General features: G+C 41.3%; 1 protein-coding gene across 1 annotated transcript in view; it reads right to left on the reverse strand.

Moving 5' to 3' along the window:
• TMEM255B (transmembrane protein 255B) overlaps positions 1–9,359 on the reverse strand; it is a gene marked incomplete at its 5' end in the record, with an annotated part of 41,432 nt that extends 32,073 nt beyond the window's left edge. The window contains one exon of the mRNA XM_029084589.1: positions 9,270–9,359. Coding sequence (XP_028940422.1) covers positions 9,270–9,359 — 90 coding nt within the window. The remainder of the gene's footprint in view (positions 1–9,269) is intronic.
• Positions 9,360–11,941: the final 2,582 nt, after the last annotated feature.

The following is an 11,941-nucleotide window of genomic DNA, read 5'->3' on the forward strand; positions in this document are numbered from 1 at the left end:
AAAAGAATTTGCAATTTGGCTAAACCTGAAAGGAATTTAAGTGGAAAAAAAGAAAGAAGAGCTGTATAACTAGATGGTTTTGTCTCTGTCAATGTGAGAGCCTCTGCAAACTGGAGGGGGAATCTTAAGAGCTTCTCCAAAAAAAGGGTTGCCATTATTTTTCTTACTGGAAAAGATCTGCGAACCAAACAAAAGCACCATACCAATTTCTCTGTAACTTCAATATATTTAGGCTGTATGCATAATACTTATCTGTCTGGAAACACAGGAATATCAGACTGCATATTTGTGGGGACAAAAACCCTGAAGCCCCTCTCTGTCTCTGTGTTCTAGCCCAGAAAACAGTAGCAAGATTACAGTTTTGCTGACAAGCCCTTGGTTGCATCGAATATATTAATCACCGGGTTGTCTGGTGTGTTATCCAGTACCTGAGGAATAGTGTTTTTAGTAGAGATATTGTTTCAGTGAAGTTCATGTTAAAAAATTTTTTTCCTTTGCAGATTTGAAGAGCAGCAAACCTGTATCAGAAATCCTGATAAATGGTTTTCAGCTGGTTTCAATCTGTAAATCTCTAGATGTTTTCCAGCAGGGAACAGGTCCTGGGACCACACAGAGAGAGCTGCTGACAAGAGGCAATAGAGTTTCCACCTGACGATAAAAATAGTTCACAGGACCCTTCTTTGAAGATTCTGCTCTAGAATGACCTTCTGAATAACATAGGCGTAACATAGGCACCCCAAGACATCTACGCCAAGTTAAGAATTCCTGGATAAGCTTAATAAGATCATGTAAAAAGAAGCTTGGGATTTAAATATTTCAGTGACAAAGAACCATCCATACCCTTGACAAAGTTGTTCTCATAATTCATTATTGTCAAAACTGTGTCTGCTTCATGGTTTGAATCTGTTTAGCATTGACTTCAACCCACTGCACCTGCTTGTGCTTTTGTGTGAGAGACTAAAAGCCCCCTCTATTATTAGATAACCTTTGACTATATAGATACCTTAGAGAGGCCAAGATCAATTAATCTCTCATTCTTTTCTTTGATAAACAAAATAGATCAAACTTCTGAATACTGTTGCTAAAAGGTGCCTTTCCAAATTTCAGATTTTCCTTCTCTGAACTCCTTCCAAATTGATAATGTCCTTTGTAAGGCACAAAGAAACACCAGAGGTGGAGTCAGTAATCTAGCAGTGGTCCCACAGGCTATACCTATAAGTGCTTCTTATTTAAGAAGTTAATCAATAAAACATTTTTCACCCCTGTGAACTATCAATATAAAAATCACTACTGAACTAGTGCAGGTTTTCAGTTATAAATATTTAGTGCCCATTCTGCTAAAAAAACCCCAACAAAACCCTTTATGGTATGTCCTATGCCATGCTATTATATTAATGAGTCATACAGGATGGAAATGGAATCAAAAGTAATTAGCTGTAATTTTGTCTCATGTAGCAGCATAGAGAAAGTAAAATGCATTTAGTGTTCTTCTCCAGAGAAGCTAGCTAACTTAATTGCAATGAGAAATTACATATTCTTTGAGTTGCATTTACCAGTTGTCAAGGTAACAGCTTCGTTAGATATTGCATATAACTATTTGTTTTTTTCTTCAAAGTAAAGGCCAACAGGCTTGCTCAGAACATTTTCAAATGGCTTTTTAAGAAATCTGGCTTGAAGTGTGCAAGGCTTTGGGGCGTGATGGTAAGCTGTGTTGCACGCCATGGGTTTATGTAGGAAAATGCAGTGGTCGTCAGCGAAGCTGCTGAGCACCCCTGCTTCAGTTCTTGACTGAGTGTCCGTAATCTGCACAAGAAGCTTCGAAGATGGGAAGAGGATGGACATTCTTGGCCATTGCACGTGCAGCCACCAGATGGTGCCATCAAGTTTTAAGTGCACACACGCAGCACCTGGATCTTCTGCCAGAGGCCTGGGGAAGCAGCAGGCAACCTGCAGCTTGCTGCTGCGTGGGCATCCCTGCCTGGGGCCCTGCACTTACAGGGGAAATCATCAGATCTTCATGGCATTTCAGACCATGCTTCTCTGACTAACTAACATCTCGAGCTGAGGTCTCATAATGTTTGATTATTTCAGTCATAATTTGATTCACTGCTTCTAACTTGGCTCAACGCTGGCTTTAAGCCCCCAGACCTGGTCCTGCCTTCCCCCCAGCTCCCAGCTATGCCTCTCTACCCCTCGCCTGGGCTGGCAGACAGACAGTTGTCTGTCTGTGATAAAAGCACAACGGGTGAGTTTTCCTTTCAGTCTGCCCTAGGCAGGCACCTTAGTACCAGAGGTGAGGCAGAAACATGAAATCAGGGGACCACTTTTTGACAGCTATTTTTATTTAAAATCCCATTAATTTTTTTTACAGTGGACAATTGACCTGTACTCTGTAACCCATAAAAACACTGAATGTGCTGATGTTTGCTGAGGCTGATAAACCTCAGAGGACTAATGCAGCTTCCTTATTCTCTCTCCCTGTTCTCCCTCTCAAGGAGGGAAGCTAGAGCACCAAGTGGTGATGGTGATTTTGCAGCTTCTCAGTCTAAAGGCATAAAATACCACATAACTAAGAGTATTTTACACATGCTTCTGTGAGAAAAAATCAGCGCTCAACTTCCTGATCTAGTTTCTGTAGCACAGAAAGGTACAATGCAAAACAGCCCTGACCTACATCCTTTGGACACACTGAAGGAACCAAAACCCACGCTCACTCACATTATTTTTTGGCAGGGTTGGCTGGGACTGCAGTTTTATAATGTGGTTGTTTTTTCACTGGAAGGGTGCTGCCATCTTCATATTACTTAGTACAGCACCTTTGAGCTCTACCAATCACCGCTCAATTTGCATCAGCATCCCCCAGATTAAAGACTTCATTCTCCCCCTTCCCAGTCTCTATGCTTCCCAGAAGGTGAGTTTACATAATGTCACTCTTATTAAACAGCATTTTGAGTTAATATGCATAAAGAAAAGACAAATATCTCAAGTTTAGTTTTCAGACTCCCAAACCTATAGGTAATTATCCAGATGATACACTTCAGCAGTCCACAAGCTGCACATAAACCATGTGGGTGAAGATCTCATGCTAGGGATAAGTGTTTTAGTGTCCTCCAGTTCAGCTACAGGTTCATTTCAGGGCTTAGTGCCTGATGATATGTTCTATTTTAATCAATTCCTTAAGCCACAGCTATCAAGCGGAAGAAATTAGATCAGCTGAAAATGAAATTAAATCAATGCGACACAGAAGTGGCTTTGCAGAAGAGGAGAGGAATTCAAAGGACAACTTAACACTGCCTGGTTTGATGTGCATTTTAGATCTCATGATGGACAAGCAACTCTGCCTTTCCACAGCACTCTCCTTTTCCTTATACACATATCTCTCTAAAATCTACATGAGTTTTGATAACTTCAGTCATCAATGTAAAGCTGGCACATAGACACCAAGTCAGAAAGATTGCAAAATGGGAGCTCAGGATTAGAGCCTGATTCCTTTTCTGTTCCAATTCTTGCATATCTGAAGTGTTGAGAACAGCTTGTGAAAATCTGTTATTGTAAATCAGAATCTAACGTGTCGTCTCTGCTTTTAGGCAGGATGGGAATTTGAACCTTTGCTTGAAGTGAGTGATGTCATGCCTAAGGCACCAGGAAGCCTTTCCTCCATATAAATGCAGTCACATTAAAATGCTTCAGCTAGACAACATCACTTATCATGTGTATATACAATATACAATTTCAAAGCCACTGCAACACATTCTTATCCCAGAGACGCTACAATTGGGATCTAGTCTCCTTCAGAATAACTACTGTTACCAGAATTATCCTACATCATGAAAAACCTAGAGATGGTCTCTTATTCCTCTGCCATTTCACTACTATCATCCAAGGCAGTCTGTAGCAATAATAAAAAAAGTTCCCAGATCTCCATAAATAAAGCAATCATTTGTATTTGTGCTTTCCAGTGAAGATGAGCAAACCTCCACTGATCTTGGGCAGGATAACCTTATGGATTTTATCCTTTCTCTAGACCAGTTTTCCCAACATTTCACATTTCACCACTTTCTCAGTTTCTTATTTGCAGAGACTTAAGAAAATTCTTGGATGGATTAGAGTCTATCTGTATAAAAACAGAGGTCTGAAATTGAAAAACAACAGAGCAAAATGCTCTTTTCCTCAGGCTCTTGTAACATGATTTTCCATTGCATAGTCCATTTCAGGTTTCAGTTCCTAATACAGTACCTTATCATAGTGATTTCTCAAATTGCTAGGACTAAAGTAATGAAGTAAGCGATGTTGTTGGCTGCTTGTAAAAGCTATTGTTTTTATTACTTTCTGCTGGTGACAGAAATTTAGAAGAGAAATCTAGCGCATCTTTAAAAATAGTTGAATCTGAATCTAAATTCTTTGGCTCAGTTTTTGTGCAGCATCAATGTAAAATCCTGCATCTGAGCTGGAATAACCCCAGGCAACAGTTCAAGCTGCCTAGGTAGCAGCTTGGTAAAGAAAAAAAATGCACATGTTTGTGGACAAGTTGGACATATGTTATCAGGGTGTTTTTGCAAAAGTGATGGCCAACTGTGTAGTGGGCTGCATTAGCAAACCTTCACCAGTAGGAAGTGGTTATTCCTTTTTGCTGAATGCTCATGAGGCCACATCTCAGTATGGTGTCCAATTTAAATCCCGTCCCAATATAAGAAAGACCTTGAAAAATTACAGTATGAACAGTGCAGGGTCAGAAGACTGAAGGACAGAATGTACCAGGACAGCGGGTTGAAGGAACTGGGCTCGTTGAATGAGGAGAAAGGAAGGCTTAAGAGTGTATTTATTGCTGTATTGAACCACCTTCACCATTGTTATAGAGAAGACAAAGCCAAAGCAATGCGCAGAGAAAGGACAATGGCAACAGTCCCAAGTTGTGATTTCACTGCTATATCTTCCGGTGTTCTCATTGGTATTATTCCAAGCTTTTCAGCTCTGCTTTTTCTTTTTAGTGGATCCCCTCTAATAAATCTGTCCAGATTTGTTCTGTGAATGCCACTCAACAAGACCAAAAAGCACTTCTTATAGTCAAGCAGAGAGGACTTAGCCTGCCTGAGCCCTTGGTTTCTCCCAGCACTTTCAAGCATATTAGAGTCTCCTTTTATCCCATACTTCAGGAAAATGTGTCAGTACTGATATTCCATGATTCCTAGCTGAGCATGTGAAAAGATGATACAAAGCATTTGTCTCCACAGCTTCAATTATCTGCCCCTGCTTTTGTTACCTGTTTTTCATTCCTAACCTTCTCAGGAAGCTCTTGCAGGAAATTTCCTCACTTCATAACTGGATTCCTTGTTGCTGGCTATTTTAGGTTCTGCCCAGGACATAACTGCAAGGCTAAGGATCTTGTGGCAATGGTCAAGCCTCGCAGTCATGGGTAGGAGGGTAGTAGGTACCGCAGAGAATGTGTATGTGAGGTGGGACAGGGGTTCTCCCTGTGTGGTAAGGGGACGCTGTTGAATGATTTCCATTATCTGTTGCACAGCTGAGCTATTCTCATCTGCTAAGTAACAGAATGTCTCAAGTAAACACAAATGCAGATAATGGATTCCTGTGATCACCGTATTTTTCTGAAATAACATCACTACACACTAATTCCAGCTTTGATTTGCTTCCTTTGATTCTGGGTTGTTTTTTGGTTTTTTTTTTCTGAATGTGAAAAGTGTCGCTGAAGGGACCAGGATTGAAATTAACTTTATACAGTAAATTATATCTGCATTATTGTTAAAGTAAGCTACTGCTATTTTAAATCAAGCTACTTTTCCTTCAGTGTTCTTAGTTTTATAAGTGCTGTACTCCAGAGCTTTCTATTAAACAAAGTGTTTTAAAATGAGTCTTAAATAATTCAAATATCTCTTTTCTGAAATATATCCCTTTCCTGGAAGACTTTTTTTCAATTTTATGCCTTCTTAGAAACAAAACAAAACAGTATTTTATTATGCTATCCAGAGTTTTACAAGAGCAGAAGAAAATGGGCAACAGTAATAGTCTCCATTCCACAGGAGGCACACACTAAGAAAAATCTGTAATAACATTATTTATCCTCTTCACATCCTTCACAACTTGAATGAAGTTAAAAATAAAATGAAAACCAGGAGATATTTCTTATTCCAAATTGATGTGAAGGAAGTTGTATTTGTTGCTGGTCTGAAGCCTGCTTGGCTTCAGCTAGTATTTCTCTCGCCAGGAGAAAAGGGACCTGGAGCCCTGGTATCAGCACTGTGATACTGGAGACAGAAAAGTGAACGTTACCCAACTCCTCCTCACAAAAACTTTCCAGCTTTAGTATAGACCAGGGTACCTGCTCTGACATGCCAAGAGTTTGTCCTTCCCCTGAACGGAGGACAGTTTAGTTTGATTCTCCAACAGTTGTCCCCCAAAGGCAGTGGCCAAAGTAGCAACAGCACAACACAGGTCTGAAAATGGCTGGTACTGGCCTGTGGAGAATGGACTGAACGTGATTTTACTGCTCTCCCTGAAGGAAACTAGCTGTGACACAAAGGGGACCTTAACACAGTGGCAATGACACTGTAGCCTGCATGACACACCTTTTTTTGATAAGGCCTCACTGTTCCTGTAAATCAAATTGGGAGTTACTTACACTACTTACACTACCACCCCTACAGATGTCCCCAAGTGTGTTAGTCAGAGATATTAGGAGATGTGCACTTTTATTTCACCTGATCCTATTTTATTAGACAGAGGAGGAGAATGAGATTAAGTGAGTTTGACCATGTTGACATGTAAATTAATTTTCCATCAAATGATACTACTAAGTATTTCTTTGTTCTGTAGTATGTGAAGGGAGACCAGAAGAGACAGATGTGGTAAAAAAAACTCGGACCAAAAGTAAGCAACTGGAAATGGATTTCCATGAAGTATGCCATGCCGTGACTGAAGCAGGTTCATGTCATTGGGTTGTACATCTCCAGCACCCTCAGGGATGTCTGGATGGTGACCAGCCCCTTCCAGCCTCCAGCTCTGCCCAAATGATGCATTCATACCCAGTCACTGGCTTAACCAGATACAGAACTGTACCCAGGATTGTAAGATGCTTTCTTCTTGGGTGAGTGCAATGACTTTCTGCCTTGGTTCTCTGCCCATAAGAACTCTCTGGCCCACTTTCTCCCTGGAGAGCACTGCGATGAACCAAATCATGTTTAGTCCGTAATGACACCTCAAGGGCATGCCATGACAGCAAGCAATGCCACCCAGCTATTTATGTTACAATAGCAGGCAAATATAAACTCTAGGTATTATGTATGAGACACTGTTTCTTGAGATATAAGGGTATAATAATAATAATATTGTAATATTATATTGTTGTTTGATCCAGATAGGAAGCAGTATTATTTCTGGAATACCTAAGTAATGCATGTGAAAAGAACTTAAAGCCAAAAGAGTGCAAACAGACAAAGGAAACACCTAGAAAGATGACAGGGGTGATGCCTGCCTCTGTGTTTGAGACTGAGCACACAGTCCTCTGACACAGTAACTCACCTCAGAGAAGGTGGCACCATGGCTGCATGGTTGTGTTGCAGTTATATGGTGTAAGACTGTACAAATGCCACCTGAACACTTCCTAATGATCACATCAAAGCAGGACAAAAATAAGTCTGGTTCTTGGGAAATAAGGAGACAGGTCCAACATTTGAGTAAGTGGCAATGGTTTTCTGGGGCACAACCACTGAATTTTCAGGAGCAGGAAACCTAACCAGGAATCTGCTCCTCTCCTCTTTTAAGCAGCTCCCATGAAAAGGTTCCCTGGGCTTATGCTAATCAGAGACAAAGTTATACCAGGTGTCATCCAGAGCAACAGAAGGGGGAATCCAAGTAAAAGCAGGCCACTTCAGCATCATGCAGGGTCTGGATAGCACAAAACGTTATTACAATCCAGAGTGTCTCCTTCCTTGCGCAATGTGCGTGAGGTTCTGAAGCCCAGATTTGGTTTAAAGTCCTCTTCAATAACAGTAAAAAAGAAATCAGTTTACAGCTTTATGCTCCAAGTAATCCAAAGTCTAATTATTCCGATGCATTTGCTAACAGAAAATTAAGTAGAGTTCTACTGATGCCAGTAGTGTTATGCTGCCCCGCAATGAATATAAGCAGAAAGATGAACAGGCTCATGATATTTCATAGCAGCGAGGGTATCATATATCATCATACCTGCTGTATTATAAAGCACACTACATCTGAGTTCTACTGTCTATTAAAACATATAAATAATAATTTCCTGATGGTTTTGGAAATCAAAGCTAAATTAAAAGGTTGAGTTTAGATTGACTTCTAGGTATTCTATCACAAAAGACAGAACAGCAAACAACACATATCTAACATGTAAATTGGCATATTCAAATGACCCCACAACCCAGTCTGTCTTGTTCTTCTATTAATCCTTTCTGTGCAATATTTTAATTTGAACTCTGTGAGACAAAATATAAAAGCTGTGTTCTAAATTTGACTGGTGCTTTTACAAGAAGGTCATGAGAAAGACTCCTAGGCACTCACAGACAGTAATGAGCTACTAGTAACACTACTGCAACTGCAGAACTGAGTGCCTATAAATGTTCTTTTGAAGCAGAGATGGCAATAGGTTTGGGGCAAGAAGGAGGACTGGGTTTTGAAGACACACTTGGAAGTACTAGTCACTGTGGTTAAATGACCCACCCACCCTTTGATGGCAAATTTTAGGTTGTTTCTCACTCAGCAGGTTCCCCCCTTCACACTACCTCTAACCAAAGCCTGCCACTTCCTCTGCTGTCTTTGCTCCAACAAAATGTTTCCTTTGTGCTGTTGCAATTCACTTCTCTCTAAAGATCCCACGGGGACTTCTGGTGCTTATCACTATCTGGTGCATTCCAAATCCTGACCTTGCTCACAAAGGCTTTGTGCAAAAGGAAACAAATGGTGGTGATGGCTGAAGTGTCTTCCCTTGTCCTTAGCAAGTATGCATTTTAGCATGCCTGTCATTACATCATCACCTCTGTATTTGGAACTCCCCGAGAGATGAATGAGCAGTTGGCACCATCTCTGGGCATTGGCATGATGGACTTTCCTGTAGATTTTTTGCCAAAGGACATTTCTTCAACAAGGAAAACCATCAAAAAAACCTAATATACTGCTAGACATAAAACAAAAGAAAATGTTTTTTCTTTAGCTTTTTCTTTAGCTTTCTTGCTAGAAATGACATAAGTAATAAAAAATGAAAGATGACAGAAAATCACTGTACTTACTATGTGTCGTGCTGCAAACACTCCATCAACTATTGCACAACAGAAGGCTGCTACCACGCCAAAGCTGATAAACACAATGGAGGCTACTAACTGAGAAGAGAAAAACAGATTGAGTAACTTTTTTCAATATAATTATTTAAGTAAAACAATTACACTGATTTTTCTAGTATTCTTAAACGACAGTTCCCCCTGCTGTAGTTCACTTTAGATCAGTGTGGCAGGATGCTAGTCATGCAGCAGAAAAGAGGCAGAAATTCTTGATGCTGAGTTGACACACTGTCAAGTCGACCAGAAAAGCTTAAATCTTTCTAGAGAAAATTAGGTCAGCTGTAAAAGTTATTAAATTCTATGATGATTTCTTCTAAATCAACTTATTTAATAAAACAGTAGTGGTGTCCGTAGGGAGCATGGCAAAAAGCCATGTTCCTGTTGGCTCACATCAGTCTCTAGAGCTTTACTAAAGTGGGAGTAGCTCACACATACAGATTAAGACATCGTAGTAAGTTAATAACTAGACTGTGAACTCTCAGAAAGCTCTTATCATCCCAAACAGTTTATGATAACTTATGCCACAACAAAATCAGAGACTCATAGGACTGGACCTCTGGAAGGGCTGGGGTGTTGGAGCTTTTTGGGGCTTCCAGCTGGCCCCTCAACCTCAGAGTGGGCACAGCAGAGCACAGCAGAGCTCAGTCATGTCCCAGCTGCAGCACAGACAGCACACTGTCTTTGTTAGCCTACCAGCCACAGCTTCAAACCTCATTCCACCTTCCAAGCTTCTTCATTCATTAAGTGTTATTAATTCTTTATCAAGAGGACTGCGGATGGTGCAATGCTACAGCACTGCTCTAGCACAAGCGGTGGTATAAGGAGGGCTTGGGGGAAAAGGCTGTGCAGGTTGGGCACGCTGAGCCCCCTGCTAGCTCTGCTCACTTACTCTCTGAGGATGACTACTCTAGCAGCAACCTGCAGGGCTAGCACAAGCCCAGGTATGGCAAGCTTACTGCCCAATTCATGCTGAAGAGAGCAACAGGACTCGGAAAGGCTGAGCACTGGTATGCATCTCCACCAGAGACCCGTCAGTGTGCTGTTAGCACACACTCTGGAGATGACACTGGCTTGTTTTGTGGGCACGTGTGAAGGACGCAGTGCTGAGAGCAAGGTGAGATGAAGTGAGTCCTGAAAGAGAAGCCCTATGTACACCTGGCAAGGTGCTCCTCTTGGGTTTGTTAGCCCCAGCGCCATCAGATGAGGGAGAGATGCTGTCACTCCTTCCTCTCTCAGATTAGAGGGTTTTGTGACTTTGAGGACTCCACATCTTCATTTTGGATGAGTAGGTACCTGCAGGATATAAGGTGAACCTAATGTGCACTCTCTAGCTATGTTTTAATACAATTTAATGTATATCTCACATCTCTGGCATTTCTCATGCAAAGTCACAGGAGGAACTCTTTGAGATATCCTATATGACAGGTTAATTTTAATTTACAACAGTATTAATTTATAGTTAATAACTGCAACAGATTGAAAAACTCCCTTGAAAACGGACAGGAGAGCGTCCTTAATTGATAGAGCACATGGATCAAGGTTTTGGTTAAGAATTTGGAACCTCTTTGTTATTTACTATTTATTGATAGCTCCTTCACAACATGTATTTCAGAAATGCCCAGGTATAGATTACCAAAATCACAGAATCACAGAATGGTAGGGGTTGGAAGGGACCTCAGGAGATCATCTAGTCCACCCCCCCTGCCAAAGCAGGTTTCCTACACCAGGTTGCACAGGAAAGCGTCCAGGTGGGTTTTGAACATCTCCAGAGAAGGAGACTCCACAACCTCCCTGGGCAGCCTGTCCCAGTGCTCTGCCACCCTCATAGTAAAGCAGTTTTTCCTTAGGTTTGTCTGGAACTTCCGGTGTTCCAGCTTTTGCCCATTGCCCCTTGTCCTGTCACCAGCCACCACCAAAAAGAGCCCGGCTCCATCCGTTTGGCCCCCACGCTTCAAGTATTTATAGACATTGATAAGGTTCCCTCTCAGTCTTCTCTTCTCCAGGCTGAAGAGTCCCAGCTCTCTCAGCCTCTCCTCGTAAGGCAGATGCTCCAGGCCCCTCATCATCTTTGTGGCCTCTGCTGGACTCTCTCCAAAAGATCCCTGTCCCTCTTGAACTGGGGAGCCCAGAACTGGACACACTACTCCAGATGTGGCCTCACCAGGGCAGAGTAGAGGGGGAGGAGAACCTCATCACATGAATCACATTCATACAGTTCATCTATCCCTTTTGCCTATACAAAATGCATATCTGCGTGACCTAAATACTGTTTTTACATGTGTAAAATTCGTAAGGCATCGCAAACCCACTTGAAAAACAGACTCTAGCTTTTTTAGGCTAAAACCAGTACAATGTCAGTAGCATTAACAGGGGACACAGCATTGGTGACTTTGTTAAAAAAAATTATATTGGGCAAGTAAGAAATTACAACCATGTAAGCCCGTAGCATTGGACAGACAGGTCAAAGCAATATCTAACATTTTAAAATAAGAGATTTTGGTGAATCAGCAAAAATTGCAACTTAAAATCAGAAGAATCATAGTTTTCAAATGCTTTTTGATACACTCTTCTAATCTCTCAGTAGCTCATGGTTCTTAGATCATGTAATCAGAGGCGAGCCAGCA

The sequence above is a fragment of the Antrostomus carolinensis genome, unplaced genomic scaffold, assembly GCF_000700745.2.
Source record: "Antrostomus carolinensis isolate BGI_N321 unplaced genomic scaffold, ASM70074v2 scaffold14724, whole genome shotgun sequence".
Classification (NCBI taxonomy): domain Eukaryota; kingdom Metazoa; phylum Chordata; class Aves; order Caprimulgiformes; family Caprimulgidae; genus Antrostomus; species Antrostomus carolinensis.